This window comes from Chiroxiphia lanceolata, chromosome 19 (assembly GCF_009829145.1).
Source record: "Chiroxiphia lanceolata isolate bChiLan1 chromosome 19, bChiLan1.pri, whole genome shotgun sequence".
NCBI classification, from domain to species: Eukaryota; Metazoa; Chordata; class Aves; order Passeriformes; family Pipridae; genus Chiroxiphia; species Chiroxiphia lanceolata.
The window spans coordinates 10,032,062-10,052,635 of NC_045655.1; the positions used below are offsets into that span (position 1 = coordinate 10,032,062).

The window sequence follows — 20,574 nt, forward strand, 5'->3', positions numbered from 1 at the left end:
TTCCTGATGAACTGCCTTGGCTCTCTCAGTGAGGATCACAAGGCTCCAGGAGGCACACAGGCTGGTTTGACTCAAACCTTTCTGAAAATGGAATACTTGACAGTTATGAATAAAGCTATTTAACAGTCAACTTCCTGTGGTTTACATGCATTTCTGAATCAGGAGGAGGCTGAAGGGCTGCAGCTGAGATGTGTATATTCCATCTGAACAAAAAAGGGCATCTGCTACAAGCAGTCAGAGGGACTGCTTAAGATCTGATATCCCAACGTGATACAATAATGTTTAAAACAGCCAAAGCACTCTCATGTAACACTGGAAGGTCTTTGGAGCTGATGTGTAGGTGGTTCATTCTGTTGTATTGGGGGGTGTCCAAGAAGTTTGCTTTATTGCAGTACATCAGTATTCATGTGCTCAAGCCTGTGTTTGGTTTTGTCACTCGTATTGGCATCTTTGGGCTGTGCTTTAGGTGCAGGGCAGGGCACGAGTCAGGTACTGTGGGATGGTTGGTGTCTGCAGTGTCACAGGTCGCTGCTCACCTTCAGCCAAGCCACAGAGGTTTGCAGTTCAGAACTGCTCAACTGTAAAAATTACTTTAAAGGGTTCACCTGCATTTAAAAAAAGAAGTTCAGCTGTGACTAGTTAAAGACTATCACATGGAATCACAGAAGGGTTTGGAGGGACACTTTCCACAAGACCAGGTTGCTCCAAGCCCTGTCCAACCCGCCCTTAAACGCTTTCAGGGATGGGGCAGCCACAGCTTCTTGTCAGGGCCTCACCACCCTCACAGGCAAGAATTTTTTCCTAATATCCAGTCTAAGCCTACTCTGTCAGCAGGAAGCCATTCCCTCCTGTCCTGTCGCTCCAGGCTCTTTGTAGATAGTTCTCTCCATCTTTCATGTTGGCTCCTTCAGGTACTGGATGGCTACAATTAGGTCATCCCAAAGCCTTCTCTTTTCCAGGCTGAACATTCCTAATTCCCTCAGCCTTTCCTCACAGCAGAGGTGCTCCATCCCTCTGATCATCTTGGTGGCCTCCTCTGGACTCGCTCCAACAGGTCAAGGTCCTTCCTGTTCTGGGGACATCACTTTATATTTTTAGCTAATCTTTAAATTTCCATCCTATGTGCTCACAGAACGTGGGTGTGAAGACAACAGCAATGTGATGGAGAGCTGCAGTTTTTCCTTGGGGGCAGATCCTGCAGTTTCTCAGTTCTGTACAGATTTTGTCCTTGGTGTGGCTCCTTTGTGGCGTGACAGCCTCAGGTTGACTGAGGGGCAGCCACGTGGCAGGGCTGGACGTGGTGAGCCACACTGGAGTTAGTGGGGCAGAGGGGGGAAACCCAGACTCTTTTTTCTACTCATCTTGGGTAAACCAGAGAGTTTACAGTTTGTCTAAGGGGAAATTTTAGGTGTGACAAGTGTCTGTTGAACACAGCCATTTAAATACACTCACTGTCATGAATTTACTGAGAGAGGTGTAGTTCTGTATCTACCAAGGAGTCTTTGGATCTGTTTTACAGGGATGTGACTGGATCATTTTCTTACCAATTTTTAAAAATTGGTGGCATTAAGACTTTCCTTGGTTGTTGTATTCTGGTTTTTTCAGTGTTTTCTCTTAATTTTTGCAAAAAATACATAGGTTCACCCTTTGGAAAGGGATTGGAAGTCTTGGCTGCTTTGTGATGCTGCCTTTTTGAAGCTTGTTTAAATGGGTCAAAACTCTTTGGTTCTGTGGTAGTGCATTCTGATAAGGATCTGTTCACTGAGGTGGTTTGCTGCTCAGTGGTGTCTGTAGTTAGCAGAGCTCAGCCTGCTGCTACCAGCGTGGCCAGGGCAGACAGAAAATCCCCAATAGTCAGGGCCCTACCTTGTAAGTGTGGTCTGGAAGGGTGGCTGGAGTGTGGTGGAAGAACAGAGGAGTTTGAAGCTGTTCAAGGTTCTGGATGCAAATTGGTAACATCCAGTGATTGAACAGCTGTTGTCCTTGGATGCAGAGTTGAGTCATGTTGATGGCACTTGGTGTGTTGGGTTTGTTGTCTGAAGAGATTTTCATGAGGTGAGAGCCCAGTGATTGAGCTGATGATGTGCAGGCAGGAAGCTGGTATGTCACTGCTGTATTAGCTGTGTTATCCTTGTAACTGGTTGATTTTAGAGTTCAATCTCTTGAGTTTCAGCGTGGCCACCCTGACACTTGTCTGCTGTTGGCTCTGGTCGGTGACAGCCCGGGAAGCAGAGCCGGTTTCTCGCTGTTCCTCCCGGCAGTGACTTTGCTGTGTCACGTGGCTCTGGAGCGTTGCTGTCGCTGCAGGCCCCTGTATTTTGCATTTGTGATTGCAGGAAATCCCCTCTTTTAGGAACCTGCTTCTGGGGGGTGTTTTCTGACCTATCCAGGCTGTAGTTTACTTGTCTGTCCCAACTGCTCAATCCATTGCAGTAGCAGTGAGCCCTGAGACTTAAAGGCAGGGTAGTGACTTATGTATTCCAGTGCTGTGGAGTTAATGGTTCTTTAGGGAGTAGACATTGCTGTAAGTAGTATAAAAAGGAGCTATCTGAGATGAAAATACATGTTTGCCTACACACACACACAAATACTTACAGCCTCTGAGGCCCAGGTATTCTAGAGTAAATACCTCCACTTAATGAGTCTGGAATCTGGCTGATTTGGATGTAGCCCTGTGGGGAAGGGCAGGTTGCCAGCTCCTACTGGCACCTAAAAAAGAAATTAAATCTGACCTTAAATTTTATTTTGCCTTAATACTCATCTACAGACAGTGGTTTTAGCACTTGGAAGGCCCAAATTCTGATCCTGTTACTCCTGCTTGGGAAGCTTGATGGATTTGTGCATCAGGGTTGTTTATTTTCTGTGAAATAGGAATGCTCTTCCCTGTACACTTTCCTTACAGGATTGAGGCTAGAATGGGTGCTGAAAAAGATGTAGCTGTACAATACTGCTGTCATGGCAAGCAGTAGTTGCTGAGTGCCACTAAAGTGGTTAGTGTTATTGCTGCAGTTTGTCATCCCAGAGAAAACTGGGACAGCTGAGCCAAACAGAAGGGAAGGGAAGGTGGTAGAGGTGTGTTGGACTCTTTCCCTGCAGGTGTGTCGAGCACCAGGCATGTTTCAACCAGAGCCCCAGTCTTGCCTCATTAAAAGTTGATGTTCAAATTGCACTCTTCAAGGTGTGGTATCTACTTGTGTTATGTAACTTATTTTAGTACCTGGAAAACTTGCAAAAAACCCTTGCTTATGTGTCTGCCAGAACCCTTTTTGGCCTGTTATTTACCCTCCCCTAGTTAGGTAGGGTAGATGCTTAGGTGGCACAATTTAATAGTGAGGTTTGATATTCATTCCAGATAAGTTTTCAGAGTTCAGATTGAAGTGAGGGGAAGTCGTTATCAGGGTGTAACTCCTGTCCTAATTCACTTGTCTGGATTAGATGTATCACCCTGGTTTCGGATGCTGCTTGAATTTCTCATCAAGCAAACTCACTCAGAATCCTTGCTCTTCCATCTGCAGAGAGAAAACACAGGTGGTTTCTTTTCTGCACTTACTGTAAAGTAAATAAGTTACAGCTGGTCTTCAGGAGCTTTCAAAAGGAAGCAGTTTGTGCTTCTGTGAGGATGCTGAGAACCCTAAAGAGGTGCTGCTTTCCTCTGCAGGGAATTCCCTCAGTACATTACCTGCTGCAGTTGAATTCAGGTGCAGCAGTATCCATGTAAGAATTCCTCTCTGATCCCAGCGCCCTGACAGAGTCCTGCAGGGTTGACTGTAGTTCAGGTTTACCATGGAAAACTCTTTAGTTCCGCATTAGTGGAGGGATTACAAACTGCAGTTACTGTTTGCCAGGACAGTGCTGGCTTGGATCCAGAAAATAACCTGGAATACCTGTACAGCAGATGTGATCCCATGCAGTACAGCACCCTGGAGCTCTGCTCGTTCCTCCCAGAGGAAGGAATTCTGGTCCAGCTTGGTGTCTGCTGGGAAACCTGAGTAAAAGGCTTCGTGTGTTGTGGTTTCTCATCCTCTGTTGTGCTCGTCATTCCCTGTGCTCCGGGGAAGTACCTGTGGGAATGGATCGTGTGGCACTGCAGTTATAAATTAACTTTCTCCAGTGATTAATCCCCATACCTGAATGTCTCTGTGTGCACATTCTGCAAAGCCTTAGAGGGATTGAATGTTTCTTTTCATAAGGAAGGTGTGGCTGCTTCATTGATGCTCCCTGTGGATAATACTTGGATTTATTTATCAAGTCTAAACTTGGAAAGAATGTGACTATTATAAATGTGCCTTCTTATGCTTTTAAGCTTAAATATTAACTGGCCTAAGAATAAATCATCAGTTGTGTTCTTAGTTTAGCTGCTTTTAAAAATGACAGTGATTAAAGCTTGCAACACTTAAATGTAGATTTTGGTAAATTATCTGGACTTCAGAATGTAAACTATTGGGATCAAATACGTTGCTTATTTAAATAACTGTTTGATTTGTTTTTAGGGGGAATCTGTAAAGTATTTCTTGGACAACTTGGATAAACTTGGAGAACAAGTAAGTTCTTTTTTTATTTTTCTTTCCAGTCTTGAGTTTTAAGTTGTCTTTGTGATCTCTGGGTTTTAAGTAGATGAAATGTAATCAGTGTCTACTCTAATAACTTTATCTTTAGTTAACTTTGACTGTTGCATTATCTCAGCAGTTCATCACTGACATGTCAAAACCACAAGGCAGTGCAAGGGCCAGGAGACTTTCTGGAAATAAAAGTTCTGTCAAAAAAACAAGTTACAAATGATTGTCCAGTCAGAAGACTGTTAAAGTAGCCCCTCAACACTAAATGATACCCAAAAATGACTGGGTTTGGGTTTACATATCCATTTAGGAACACTTGAGTTAAATCACAGGTCAGTAGTATCCATTCACTAAAGAATAAAATCTGTTCTCTGAGGAAAAAGCTGAAATTTCTGTAGAATACTTTTTTTATAGAACTGTTAGTTATTGCTTGAATAGTGAAGTTGTTTGCTGATACTCTGGGTTGTGTATTGCAGGAATGGCATGTGGAAAAACTGCCTTTAAAATGGGATGGTGCTTGAACTCCGTGGGGAGGCAGTTTCTCCATGGTCATTTCCAGCTGATGGCTAACAACTGAAGGAATCCAAACCACTTCAATTGAGCCCTGTTACATCATGCTTAATTTCATTTTTCTTTTTGCCTTTAACAGATAAAAATTTGATTTTAATCCAGGCTGTTTCTCTGCTTTGAACTGTCACTGTTCTGACCGGAGCACCGGTGCGGAACGCAGGCGCTTCCCAGACCTCTGGCTTGGGAACTCCAGCACTTGCTCTCTGAATCAGGATTTGGTCTGGAGTTATAAGACCTGCACTCAGGAGAACACCTGCACTTGCTTTAATGAACTGCTAAACTCTCTGCCAGTGGTGGATTTCTGGTGGTCTTTGAATCCAGTGCCACTTGAGTTTTGAATGGTTTGGTTTTCTTCCCCAGCACAGTTGGGTGAAGAGTTTTGCAGCTTCATTTCAAAGTTCTTTATTTAGAAACTTTGGTCCATTCTTTGATTAAAGTGTAAAACTTAGTCACTAGTTGAGGGTTTTTTAATGTTTTTATATACACACACTTACTATAGTTGCTGTGGGAGTGCTGAACTCTGAATTACAGCTTTTCCAGCTTCAAGTCAGACCAAATGGTGTTGAGAATCAGAGGGACTCATCAGGATCTTCTGTTGTAGAAAATGTTAAGTCTTTGAGGAAAAAAGCACTAAGTTTTGTTCCTGAGTAAAAGATTTGATAGGTTCTTCTGGTTTATTCTTATCTACATGCAAGATTTATCTAATGAATATTTCCCCAAGCTGTATTAATGTAAGTATTTTACTGTTCTTATCTGATGCAACTGGGCTGACCTGCAACTACATTGCTTATAAACACACAGATCTGCCATTCGTGTGCCTGTTGCCAAAAAGGAGCTGATAACAGCACTGAGGGAAAAGAACTTAATGTTCAGATTTAATCAATCAGCAAAAAAAAAAAAAAGAGTATCTGACAGGCATACGTGTGTGGGATCACTTGGATTCCATGCAACTGTTTGTTGTTGTTTCAGCTGCCAGTGCAGACTATATGTATTCAAAATATCTCACAGAGAGATGTTGCCTTCCATGTTGTGATTGGATCTTAGTCATGCCTTAAATTGTAATTTTAACTAGGCAAACTGTGATGTGATACCCAAAAGGACTCCTTTAGAAGAAACAGACTGCAGTGGCTTTGGGGAAGGAGATAATTCAGGAAGGAGGCACATGTTCCAAATCAGTGTCTGTATGGGGATGCTTGCAGGAAAAACACTGATTGACAATGGCAAAACATTGAAAGAACTTGGAAAATAATACTCACTGCCATCCAAGGAAAATATTCACTTAATGCTGCAGCCTTCAGATGTGGAGAATGGGATCAACACTGAGAAAAGGGCCAGCAAGTGGCAAACTGCCAGTATCCCAAGGATCTGGAGAGGGAAAAAACATAACCATCCTTCAAAAAGATAACTAAAATACTGGGAGGTTTCTTAGGAGTTGTTCTGTTTGGTTCCCTGTAGCCAGATGATGGCTGGATACCCACACTTGTCTTGCAGAGCACTCCTTTGCTGCCTGTTGCATCAGAGTAGCCAATATCCAGGATAAAACAGAGAGTCAGGGGATGGTTTGGGTTGGAAGGGACCTTTAAGACCGTGGTGTGTCTTGTGTGCGTGTGGAACTTGAAAGCACTCGAAAGGATTCTCTTTGTGGTTACAAGTGTGGTAGGAGTTTTCAATGAGTAATAGTACTTGAGAGGGAATTTGTCAGGAATTCCAGGGATAAGCTCCTTGTTCTTGAAAGCTTTACTGAATAAACATTACAGGTCAACTCCCAGGAGAGTTTGCTTTGTGCTCTTGTTTCAGTATTGAAGGTACATATGGCTTTGCCTATTATATTAATTGCTTTTATTTATTTACATGATTTAATAATTTCAGTCACTCCTGAGCTTTCCTAAGACTTTCTGTTTTTGTTCTGAGAACTTGAGACTAACTTCCTGAGCAACAAAAGAATTCATATCCCCATTTGAAAGTTGGAATAAGAATTGAACCTGTGACACTCTTGCCTACGTGTTGACAGTCAGCTTTGCTCAAAATCCCTTCACATGTGCCCAGTGACATTTGATACAGTTGCTGCTCTATTCATCTGATTGTTTTCCCCTCTACAATTTTGGTAGGAAAGACCCAAATTCTTTTAATAAAAAGAAAAGTCTTACCACCCTTTAAAGTTGCTTCATTTACCCAGACAAGGGAGTGGCAGCACGTCTGCTGCTCAGTTTGGAGAGAACTCGATCCTCCTTTAGCTGTTGAGCTCTCCTGCAGGTTTAGGTGGTGTGGGGTTTGATGTGTAGCAGTGCTGCAGCAAAGGCCCAGGGTGGGGATCCTGTGCCTCAGAGCTGCTTTGTAATTTGTACCACGATAAAAATCAGCTCCTTAGTCACGGGCAGCTCGGATAAAGAACCTGGAGCTCAGACAAAGCCATCTCTCGCTGGTTTCACTTTGGAGCCTACGTGGTAAAGCAAAGTGATCTTTGAATTTTTGTAATGTTGCACTCCATGATTTTTAGATTTTATTTTTGTGGCTTGAACTTGCTCAGCTGCCTTAAACTTGGGATACAAGTATTGAAATGGCCCTGGAGTTGTGTTTGTTCCCCCGCCCAGCCGACTGCTTGAATCAGACTTTCTGGACCATGGTCTCACACATCTTTATAAAAGCTCCAAGTCTGGGAACTGGCACTGTCAAAGGAATATCATAGATCATTCACTAAGAGGAGACTGAAATTCCAAAACCTAAACAGCGCTCTCTGAAGTTGTGAGAAATGCTGGAAAAATGTGAGGAACAGTTTCCATAACAAGTGAACAACAAGGCTTTAAGCTCCAGCACAGCCAGCTGTCTGGGAGAGATGCTCCTTGCAGATAGGAGAAGGACTTGGAGCAGATGCAAAAGTGTAATTCTAGGAATGAAGAAATCCCCAGTCCAAGTCTTGAATTTCATGCTGTCAAAAGCTGACTAATAAGAGTTCCTCATCCTGTAGCATCTGCATCCATTGATGATGTTCATATAACAGTCAAAAAATAGTAAAAAAGCACTTCTCCTGCCTCTTGAATTCTGGGGAAAGGTGGGCTGGAGAAGTTCAGGGTGCAGCTGTGTGCCCTCCAGACTGTGCTCTGGCAAGAGGCTGCTGTCCCCAGCTGCCTGGTTCTTCTGTTCTGCTCATGGCACAGTAAATTTTGGACAAAACCAGGCAGTATGAACTCACTGGTGTGGCACACAGCTAATAGAGTGACTTTTTGGACCGAGACAGCTGGATGCAAAAGATCCATGGCACAAACAGAATAAGCTACTTAAGTTTTGCTTTTCAGGCATAATTGATTGCCTTAAAATCACTTAGTGAGCAGCTCTTTTGCACTGGAAGCAGTCGTGCAATATGCAGGAGAGCCTGGGAGGAACGGAGAGCCCACAGTTGGAACAGGATATACCCTGGTTATTGATTTGGGAAACCTGTTTTAGAACCCATTTGCTGCATTGCAGTGTTGGCAGCCAGCGTGTTCCCCAGCTTTGTGAGGAGAGGATGAATAAAGCACAGAGTAATCCAGAACAAGGGAAACGGGCATGAGGAATTGCTGGTTCACCTCCCAGGTTATTCATGGATCTTTGTCATGAAGAGCTTCATTTCTCTGGGGTACATATTTTGATTTAATATTAACGTGTTTCCTGTTCTGGACTCCAGATCTTTCCCAAAAGCTCCAGTGTTAGCATGTAAATACAGGTCTGATTATTGAAAACCTCGTGTTGTTCCTCTGCCACCTGCTCTCTCCATTGCAGCTCCGCCATGCCCGTGACTGTAACCTAATCTGCAAACTCTCCTTTACTTTTTTTTTTTTTAGGATTACCTTCCCTCACAGCAAGACATCCTGCTGGCACGAAGACCCACCAAAGGGATCCACGAGTACGACTTCGAAATCAAAAATGTTCCTTTCAAAATGGTCGACGTGGGCGGGCAGAGGTCGGAGCGGAAGCGGTGGTTCGAGTGCTTCGACAGCGTCACGTCCATCCTCTTCCTCGTCTCCTCCAGTGAATTCGACCAGGTGCTCATGGAGGACCGGCAAACAAACCGCCTCACCGAGTCCCTGAACATTTTTGAAACAATAGTCAATAACCGGGTTTTCAGCAACGTCTCAATCATCCTCTTCCTAAACAAGACGGACTTGCTTGAGGAAAAAGTACAGAAAGTGAGCATCAAAGACTATTTCCCAGAGTTCGAAGGGGATCCCCACTGCTTAACAGATGTCCAGAAATTCCTGGTGGATTGTTTTCGCACGAAACGCCGGGACCAGCAGCAGAAGCCCCTGTACCACCACTTCACCACTGCTATTAACACAGAGAACATCCGGCTAGTGTTCCGTGATGTCAAGGATACCATCCTGCACGACAACCTCAAGCAGCTCATGTTACAGTGATGTGCAGAAAGACATTCTTGTTTCAGTAACTCTCGTGTGTTGTTTTTGTTTTTTTTTTTTTTTAACTAGAAGTTTACAGCAGGAGTAGAGAAATCCAGATCCTGTCAGACTTCTTGATATGTGGCTAAAAGCTGCTGCTGAACACATTATTGCCAATTTCTGCAGAAATTCAGGCTTAAATCTCTTCCAGTGTAGCTTCAAGATGACTCAAGTTGTAATTTTATAGCAGATCTATGTCTAAGTTACCTGTAAAGTGGTAAATTTGACCTTTTACAAACATGTATTTCATCCTAGAAAATTCAGAATTCCAGGTCCAGACTTCCGTGAAATTGTTGCAATTATTAGACTGTGGCAGTAATTTAGGGGTGGGGGGGAGAAACTTTTCACATCTAACTTCAGTACAAAGACTGTGATACCATAGCTGACTTATGATTTCTCAGGTCTACTTTTGGTTAGAAATCCCATCAATCCCTTGCTGGAATCACCTGTTTGAAGCGCGGATCCCTGGGAGTAACGTGCTTCCTGTTCAAGTGTAAACCTTAGCCTTGGGTTTGAATAGGAGATGCTTTAAAAATGCTTATAATTGGGAGCTTCAGGCGTGTCTGGCAGGAAGTGCTGAGTCCAGGGACGAGGGATTAGTGGTTGGCACAGTACACGGATTCACTCCGGCGTTGTCCGTACGTCTCGGAGCCACGGCAAAGCACAGAGCACTCTGGTCTGGTCCTCTGGACATTCTGATGTGGGAAGGGGGAGCAAGCTCAGCTTGTGTTTCATGTCTTCACTAAGCAGATGTTCCACGTAGGTATCCTGTTCTCGAAGCGCTTTAACTTAGCACTGGTTTGTTTTAATTCCCAGCTCCTTCCAAGGTGCCTCCTCAGAGTCAGTAGCGCCTGGTGATGGGGAGAAGTACTTGCAAACCTAAGTGCCTCCTTGTCTTCTGTCCTCCTCTGGTATTTTCAGTGGCCTTATGAGTTCCCAGCAGAGGCCTTGTGTAGCTGACACCGTGGAGATGAATGTTTTCTTCTGCAAAAAAAGAAAAAAAAAAAAAGTGTCCCAGCAGAACATGCTTCAGCTGATGAGGTTCTTTCTGAGACTCTCCAGTGGGGTCTAAGCAATCCTAAGTGTACTTGAGCCAAATACGTCACACAGCATCTCCCAGAGTGCTGCTTGTGACTGTTTTACCCAAAGTTCCATTGCAGTTTTGTTTATTTTTTTTTTTATTTTGGGGGGTGAGGTGGTTGTTAGTGTTGCCATGCGATGAAAAGAAATAATAATAATAATAATAATAATAAAAAAACCCAACGAAAATAAAGCAGTGCTCACGTACCCCGCAGCACACTGCAAAACAGCAGTGAGCTGTTGTGTTTCAGAAATTAGTGCAGCTGCCACGTTTCCCCCAGGCTGTAGTGTCATGGGGGCAGTTCAGCTGCCCCTTTGCCCCGTGGAACCAATTCCTGTGGATCATGATGGTGGCCAATCCCTCGGTGAATTCTCATTCACGTCCCGCGCCCGTGGCGAGCGGTGGGACACGGTGTCCCTGCCAGGACATAGGAAAGCTGCCTGTCTCCTGAACTTAGCCTTTACTTACTGTGATTGGAAGTTGTACTAACATCTCTGTACCTCGTTCTCCTGGCAGCAGAGGGGGAATAGTGTATTTTTATTTAGCTAGGTGCTTTGAAAGACCTCTATTTTTTTATGTCATCCAATGAGTAGCCATAGGTTAGCCTGTGATTCTGGTCATCAGGCACTATCTTGGGAGGAAAGAACTTTGAAAAGAGCTTGGGAGAAGTCACAGTGCAGAATCGAAACATAATCCTGAAGTCTGGATGCAGCACTGATGTCGGGAGGATGAATAGAATTTTAGATGGGGATATTTAATGTAGATTTTGCTTCTATACTGGACATGGATTTTTTTCTGATTTGGTGAGTTCATATGTGAGCATTTCAAGAAGGAGGATGAACTAGAGACCTCAGGAAAGACAGTGAGGCTCTTTCAAGGACTGGCCATCCTTTGGAGAAGGATAATGGTTGATTTGGTTGGGCTTTAAGTGTTCCATGAGCAGACACAAACCTCTGGTGGCCTCCAAGTCCAGTGTTGGAAAGCAGAACCTGAACAAATCCATGCCCCACCCTGTCAACAAGATGAGGAGTTGGGTTGGTTTTTTTTCCTTTGCTGACAGTTGTCTGAACAAGTTTCTTTTCAGAAAAGAGACTTATCTCTGAATAAAACAGTTAATTTGGAGAGGTCTGCAGTATGTGCTTTGGAGGATGTCAGACCAGATGATTGCAGAAAAGACTAAAAACTGGTAGTGGATGATAGGACGGTTACCAGGGATTTATTTAAACAAATTTATGTATAATAATGATGGATTTTATGTCAAGGGACCTGTTAATTTACTGAAGATCTTTCAAACTGATGTCAGTCTAAGGATGCAGCCAGGATCACCAAGGCACTGGGCACTTCTGACCTTGGCCAAAGCGGGGATCAAATTCAACAGCTTCTCCTCTGAACCACCCCAAAAATCCTTGGTTTTAATCCTCTCAGATCACTGTCCCTGTGAACCCCAGGGCCTGTAAGAGAGCAGGGGGGACCCCAGTGCTGGGTCACTTGTAGGCCCTGGTAGATAAGCACTATATGAATCTCAGGCAGAAAGTAATTGATTTAATTAAATAACTGAGTCAGATCACTCGGGTTTCCCACTCCCTGTTCTTGAGAGGGGGGTGAGACAACACACCTGGATGTACCTGTTTACATGGTTCCTGTGTTAAAATATGACCAAAACCCCCAAATCATCCCTTGGCCACCTTCAGACTCACTCTTCATCAGCTCTCTGAATGGAGCACAGCGTGGACGGTTGTATTTCCCTTTAGATTTGTTTCTAAACATCATTTCTTTATTGCGGGACATAATTTTGGTACAAGGAACCAAACAAGTGACAGTTGTCTAGTGAGAGTGAAGCTTCCTCATGGAAACCAGTCTGTGGTACAAGGTTGGGATGCATTTCTGGTGAAGGTGGGAAAGCAGGTAGAAAATCAAGTTTTCCAGAAAATCAAGTTTCTCTAAATTTCTTAGTTCTCTGCTGGAGTGAGCTCTGTTCAAAAGATCACTGACCCTGTGGAGATGAACCACTGCCTTGTACAACCTCCCTGTACTTGAAGGTGAAATTGGTGTTTCAGTGACTGTTCCCTCCTGCAGGGTGTTGTGAGATGATTGATACCTAAAAACTGTGGCTGTTCATCAGGGCTTGATAAAATTTCACATTTTTTAATCTATTGTATGTGGGAGCGTAAGCCATCAGTTTGTGTGAAACTTCAGCTTTCTTCTGGAACAACTGCTCTTAGAAAGAAGTCAGGTTGATCTCAAAGGCTGTTTATTGGGCTCATCTCTTAAGTAGCTTTACATTTTTGCCCATCAGCAGGTTGATCAGGTTGGGTGGGTGTTCCAAGCTTCCTGACCCTGGGCTGGGGACAGGATTCCTGGTGTGTGTCCAGGGTGTCTGTGGGCAGCAGAACACCCCCCTGGTTGTTCCTCTTGCAGCAGGTCCGTTTCCCACCACCACTCCTGTCCCAGCCCCACCCGAAGTCTCGTGCCGTGCCCGGTTGTTCACCACTTCACTTTACAGGTCTTGTCTCTCTGATGGTACCATTAACATAGTTTTTAATTTCACAGCATTGCAGTACAGTGCCATTTTGCAATTTCTTTGCGTTGTACTTGAAAATAAGTTGAATTGCAGACTATTTAAAACCGCTTTCCTGCGCTTTCAGTAGCAGTGAGAGCTTACCTTACGTGAAGCCTTTATGTAAAAATATATTTTGTAACAACCTCATAGATCTTTAACAAAACCAAGATTTGTATTAGCTTTGTATAAATGTTTGTGGCTTACAATTTTATATGTTGTTTAACTTTTTATAAACTTTCCAGGGACTACTTTTTATTGTAAATTTTTTTTTTTTTCTCCTTGCTTTAGTTTAAGATTGGCAATAAATTATTTCTAAGGGAGGTCTTAGAAGAAAAAGCATCACTTCCTTTTTATAAAATGGTTAAATTGATTCACAGTTTAAAACCTTACACTTGCTTGTACATTGCTCTGTACATACTCTCCAAAAGTGTTGCCTTTCAGCTATTAATATTTGCCTTGTGTACAAAAATTACTGACGATGAATAAACATATACAGCCTCATGTTGGTGTGATGAAATCATCTTTTCAAATTAATAATGAGTGGAGGCAGCCAACTGACTCTTTTTGGGGGGTTGGCAAAGGCCAGCTGGTTTGCTCCTGCCACATCTTGTGTTTCAGATAAAATACGTAAGAGAGTCAAGCAAACTCCCTGCTAAAAGGGCTCCTCCAGGTTCTGCTGGGCCTGATGACTTTCTCCCCGCCAGGGAGGCACCAGGAAAATGCTGACTTGCATTTGACAGCCCGTTTGGTGCTCAGTATTTAAAATATTGATGGCACTCGGGTGTGCTCTGCGACAAGTCTCTATGAATTATGGATTTCAGTATTGCAGAGTTGATTTTACTGTTGGGTTTTTTTTAAGCTCTCCTCTGACTAAGCCAGCCTCTGCCTCCTGGACAAACGGGTCACTGGCTGCAGTATGAAGCAGTATTTTGCAGCAAAACATTGATTTCTCCTGTGTCAGTTTTTATAGGGCTGAGATGCTTCGTTTTCCACAACAGCCCTGGGATTTGGCCGGCGCGCTGTGGACACTAAATCCCCGGAAATACTCGGCCCAAGTCATCCTTGTTTATGGAGTTAGTGCTCAGTGTTAGCATTTATCTTGCTGATGGGGATACAGGAGCTGTAGGAATTCTCAGCAGTGTGAATGTTGCTGTGGGCGGGTCAGAACCTGGATGCAGAGTGCGGTGGACTGAAGTGAGTTAAACCCCTGCCAGTGCCCTGGAACTTAAACCAGCTCCATGATGCAGTTTGGATTCCAGGTCCTGCCTGTCCTAGGGAAGCTGTTTCTGAGGAATCATCGCTTCATCTCCTGACCAGTTTTTCGTGCTGGAACAGTCACATCATCTGAGCACTGTTTGTGATGTTGCCCTGACTTTGAAATCCAATCTCTTCAGATTTTTCTTTTTTTTTATTGCATCCTATTTCCTGAGCTGCCACCAGCCACCTGAGGAGTAAAACTAAACCCATCTAGAACTCAGGTCATGTTAGTTGGTTTTTTAATCCCAGTATTACAGGTGTAATTGCATCACTTTCTCATGGTCTTCTAGTTAAGTTCTTGTTGACTAAAGCTCTGAGCAACCTGGTTTAGTGGGAGATGTCCCTGCCTGTAGCAGGGGGTTGGAACTGGATGAGCTTTAGGGTCCCTTCCAACCCAGGCCATTCCATGATTCTGTGATGATCCTATGAAAGCTCTCCTTAGGAATGGGTTAGTGGTGTTGGACCATCCAGCGCTGGAGCCCTCACAGGCTTCAGTAACCTCAACACACTGATGTACCAGGGGCTGAAGTGGTGGGAAGAGCTGAAATGGGAAGGAATGTGTTCCAGGATTTGTGTGAGTAAGTGGAGTTTCTTCACGTTCATAACTCCTTTGATTTACCAAAACACCTCACTGCACATACTGAACATAGGTTGGGTGTTCAAGCCTCTTCCTTCCTGTTAAAGTAACTCGGTGATTACACAACAACTGATAGGAGGGAGCAAAACTGGAGTGGGGTTGGGCCCAAAGTGTCCCTGGCTGCCCTGTCAGCAGCAGGAGCTGGTTCTGGAGCTGACCCTGGTCCCCTGGTCCTGTTGTGAGAGGAGCTACCACTGAGCTGTGCAGCAGCTGAGGGTGAAGTGCTGAGGAGCAGCTGCCAGGCAAGCACAGCCCCAGGGGAATCCAGCTGGAAATGGGACAGGAATCTGCACTGGCCCAGACCCTGCTGGGTTTTCCCTCTGAAACAAAAAAGGTGATGGCATTGAGGTTCTTCTGGTACCTAATCCACTGACTGGTTGTGTTTTCCACAGAAGCCGAGATGTTTTCGCTGTGCATGAAATGGGAGCTAATAAGGATCCAGATATTCCAAGTCCTACAAGGTTTGCAATAGTGTTTTATTTGTGCCTAACTTCAGATGCTACTGGTTTTCCTTCCTCTGCTTTCTTCCCTTGTGTTTTTATGCACGTGAGGGGCAAGACATGGGTTCCTGCTGGAGTGCAGCTTCCACCAGCAGCAGCTTTCTGGGCCCTGGGATTCTTCCTCACTGTCACTCCTGAGAGAAGCTCCTGCAACTTCCAAGCGATCCCTGGGTGTGAAACACAGAGCCAGTCCTTAGCCCAGTTCAGTGAACAGGCTGCAGATGAACTGAGGATAAGGAATCAAAACATCCCAAGTGAGATGTGCAGGGAGGGGGAGACGCAGTCCCTGCCCCTGCTCACCTCCACGCAGGGAGCCAAGGCTTTGATTAATTGCTGAGCACTGGATCTGACAAACCTGGATTTGGGGGCAGGCTGCTGCCAGCAGAGCTCTGCTGCAGTGCTTCCAACTCCATGTGGAGGTTAATATTTAAAGGCTGAGTCCTCCCAGGCGCTGGCTGTGAGCAGTAGGTCGTGTTTGCTGTTCCTGGGGCAGTGAGGGCTCCGAGGCGCTGCAGGGTAAGGCAGGAACGTGTTTGTCAGCAGATCCAGTGAGTGAATAAATCCCATTTCTCTGCCTGGGTGGTTGGAAACATGGTGACCCAGTAAGATGATGCTGATCAGTGCAGACTGGTTTTTATTAATTTAGTGCTTGCAGAGCAGGAGGAAGCACAAGACCCCATGCATCCAGCGGTATCCAAAGTGAGTTTTTCCCACTCCCTATTCCAATTCAATATAGTGGATCTTGCCCGTATAAAAGATGCTGACTCCCTGCCCAGGATTCTCCCCATGGACAGGCAGAGCCCAAATCCCTGCCTGATACTCAAGGGAATGGCCTGAAGTTGTGTCAGGGGCAGGTTTAGGTTGGATATTAGAAAAAGGTTCTTCCCCCAGAGGCTGGTTGGGCACTGCCCAGGCTCCCCGGGGCAGTGGGCACAGCCCCAAGGCTGCCAGAGCTGCAGGAGGGTTTGGATGTTCCTCTGGGGCACAGGGTGTGACTCTTGGGGATGGTCCTGGGCAGGGCTAAGGGTTGGATTTGAGGATCCTGATGGGTCCCTTCCAACCCAGCATATTCTGGGGTTCTGTGATTCTCTCTCCAGTGCAGCACCAGGCCAACCTTGGGTGGCTCTCAGCCAGGCTGCAGGTGCTGTCCTGTCCTCTCTGAGCCGTCTGCAGCCTGGAAGACAGTCAACTTCTCTGATGTAGAAGAAAGCCACCCCTTCATCAGATCCAAAGGGGAAGCAGTAGTGGAAAAAGAGAAGGAGGACATCTATTTTAACATTCCCACTCTCCCAGACAGCCTTTGTGCTGGTTAGGGAATGAGTGACTGTTTCCAAGTCGACCACATACCATGCAAATGATGTTTGTGGGACGACACCAGCAGTGAATAGCTCACCTCCAGTGAGCAACTCACCTCCAGCACTCCCTGCATTGGGCTGTTCTGGCAGTGCCACAGGAGGTGGGATCACCAGCACCCACATCAGGTTCAACTCTGAGCCCTCTGTGCACCCCCAGTCTGTGCCTGGGACTTGTTTGTTGTTTTCAGCTTTTGTTGGAAGAAAAGGCAGTATCTATAAACAATACAGGTCCTTCTGGGGTTGCCTAGGCACAGTATTTTGCACTTTTTCTGTCTGAGCTGGATTCTCTTATGTTGATCCAATAGTAGCTGTGAATTGATGACCCTTTCCTGCTGTAGCTTTCATTTTCCCTGAAGAAGAGGGAAGCTAACAAAAGAACTTCAGTGAAATCAGCATTTTCCCAGAGTTACTAACATCAGGATTTGCAGGCGGGCAAGTTGAGCAAGGCTTCAGCAGCATCAGCCTTCTTACATCACGTCTGGCATTTGCTGAAAATTGTCTACAATTAAGGGGAAAACTTCCTCTTTTATTCCTGCAGATGACTCTGCTTCCCCCCCTCCCATCCCCACTTACAAAACTTGAGGGGAAAAGGGGATGTTTCTCATTTTATCCTCTGCTGTGCTCCACAAGCTGCCTGGGAAAGGGACACCAGCCTGACATGACTCTGCAGCTGAAGCCACTCCAGCTCTCCTTCCCTCTCTGTTCCCAATGTCCCTCCCTGCTGATGGCATTGCATCTCTGCCCACAGCAGGAAATCTTTCTGCTGCTCCTTCTCTCACCTCTGATACGCAAGGTGAAATATTACTGAACACTTTTTTGTTTGCCACTTTTTTTGTGGCAAATTCTAAATCCTCCTCTCGTTTCCAGTGAAATGGTGGCTTTCATTGCACTGCAGTAAAGCAGTGCAGAGTCATCTCTGCTGTTATCTGGGGATGCCTCTGGGGAAAAGGAACATTTTTACACATGCAAACGTCAGCAGCAAGTCCGTGGCTGTTCCCTTGCTCAGCTGAGTGACACCACTGCAAGGACCTAACTGTGGCCCAAAAGAAAGATGGAGAGACTGTTTCCAAGGGCCTGGAGTGACAGGACAAGGGGGAATGGCTCCAAACAGACAGAGAGCAAGATTAGATGGGATATTAGGAAGAAATTCTTCCCTGGGAGGGTGGGGAGGCCCTGGCACAGGTTGCCCAGAGGAACTGTGGCTGCCTCATCCCTGGAAGTGTCCAAGGCCAGGTTGGACAGGGCTTGGAGCAACCCAGGACAATAGAAGGTGTCCCTGCCCATGGCAGGGGGTGGAATGAGGTGATCTTTTAGGTCCCTTCCAACCCAGGCCATTCCATGATTTCTCCCTTTAGAAAGGCAACTCCATTTGCCTGAACCGGTAGGTTTGATACCTGGAGGGTATTCAGACATTTAATATTCAAATTAATTGCCAGAAGCAGCTCCTCTCTAAAAGGCCAGCAAGGTAAAGTGTTGTTTTCCCCTCTCCACAGGAGCAGGAGTGGAACATGAAAGGATCTGGCAGCCAGCCAGCCATTCTGCTGGAGCCAGGCTTTCCACTCCACGTCTCTCTACCCCTTATCATTTGCTTGCAGCAAGACAAATGCCTGTGATGATGCCAAAGAAAGGAGAACAGAGGAGGAAAACACAGTCTGGCACCTTCTCTTCCTGCCCTGGCTCTCCTAGGAGGTGGAGCTGGTGATTCCCTGAGCAGGTGCTGTCCCTTGGATGAGTCACTGCCCAGATGTAGGGAATGTTCCTGGGAACCAGCAACTTCAAGGGTCTCTGAGAGGGAGAAAAAAGCACCTCCAGAGAGCAATCCTCAGCTTGAAGTGGTGTCCCAGGTAGGTGGGATGAGTCACTCCCCAGAAGTGATCAGCCCAGCACCTGCAGATACTCCAGTGAGGCGAAACCACCTCGGCCCCACACCTTTGTGCTCCAGTTCCCTGATAAGGAAAGGCAGGTGTGAGTGAGATAGAGCAGAGCACTGGAGATCCCTGGAAGAAAGGTCTGGATTATCTTCTTTCTGAGGGTGATTTACAAGGCCCCCTAGGACTCTTTTGTGGCAGGGTTTCATCCATCCCATCTCCCTGTTCACTTTTGTAACAGTCCCAGGCCATTGTAGATAAACAGCTCCAGATCTTGGCAATCATGTGGGACACAACCCCACGTATTTTATCCTTAAAAGCAAAAGAACAACTAAAACATCTAAAACCGAACTGAAAACTAGATGTAATTTCCCATTTCCATAGCTGGAGCTCTTTGGCTCACACGTTTCTTTAGCACAGGCTGATTTTTTCCCTCCATCTTGTGGATTTCTGTTTGTGGAACACAAATGTCACCCCATCCTTATGTCCCAGACTGCTTGGGAAGGGCTCCTAATGCAGTGTTCAGGAAAAATACCTCAGGGTTGAATCTATTAGTAAGGGAATCAGCAGATCTTTGCTTGACTTACATGGCAAGATTATTCTCTGCACCCAGTTCTGTTTCAGGCCCGGGACAGTTTGAAGCTTCAGATCAAACATTGTGGAGGAGCTACGAGGTAGAGGGAGAACCATGATCCATGTTCATGGTCCTGTGCCATGATCTGAGCCCAGCACTGATTCCAGGAACATCTGAGCACTAAATATAACAGCCTTGCTCACTCAGCAGCTTCAGGTCCAGCAGATACCACCCTGCTTCAGCACAAATCATTCTACCCTGAGGGGAGCTGTGAAATCGAGTCTCTCAGCTTCCCAGGACTTTCAGGATTCCTCTTTTCCCTGATTTATGTCACTTTGAAACGCTCAAGAGAATAATGGAATTATCAGGGGGGAAAATAGAACATTAATATGTGGATATTTGAATCATGGGCTGAACTCTTCCTCTATCTTCCAACAAGCCTCTCTCTTGTTTGGAAAAGCTTGTCCCCATCCTGTGTGTCCCTGTCCTGCATGTCCCTAACCTGTATGTCCCCGTCCAGCATCTCTCTGTCCCGTGTGTCCCCATCCTGCCTGTCTCCATCCTGCCTATCCCCATTGCACGTCTCCAGCCCATGTCTCCATCCTGCCTGTCCCTATCCCGTGTGTCCTCATCCCTTGTATGTCCCCAACCCAATATCCTTATCCCATATGTCCCCATCCCTCATGTCCCCATCCTGTGTGTCCTTGTCCCACCTGTCTCTGTCCCACCTGCCCCTATCCCATGTGTCCCCATCCGGTATATCCCTATCCTGCCTGTCCCCATCCCATGTATCCCCATTCCATATATCCCCATCCCATGTATCCTTATTCCATGTTTCTGTCCCACCTGTTCCCATCCCATATATCCCTTTCTCATGTATCCCCATCCCGTGTATCCCCATCCTGTATATTCCTATCCTCTTTATTCCCATCCCCTATATCCCCATCCTCTGTATCCTCATCCCGTGTATCCTCATCCCTATATCCCCATCCCCTATATCCCCATCCCCTATATCCCATTCCCTGTATCCCATCCCCTGTATCCCATCCCCTGTATCCCATTCCCTGTATCCCATCCCCTGTATCCCATCCCCTGTATCCCATTCCCTGTATCCCATCCCCTATATCTCATCCCCTATATCCCATCCCCTGTATCCCATCCCCTGTATCCCATTCCCTGTATCCCA

General features: G+C 45.6%; 1 protein-coding gene across 1 annotated transcript in view; it reads left to right on the top strand.

Moving 5' to 3' along the window:
* The window catches only part of GNA13 (G protein subunit alpha 13), a 29,298-nt gene extending 15,600 nt beyond the window's left edge, over nt 1-13,698 (top strand). The window contains exons 3-4 of the mRNA XM_032706765.1: nt 4,491-4,541; nt 8,945-13,698. Of these exons, the coding sequence (XP_032562656.1) occupies nt 4,491-4,541; nt 8,945-9,517 (624 nt within the window). The 3' untranslated portion in view covers nt 9,518-13,698. The remainder of the gene's footprint in view (nt 1-4,490; nt 4,542-8,944) is intronic.
* Nucleotides 13,699-20,574: the final 6,876 nt, after the last annotated feature.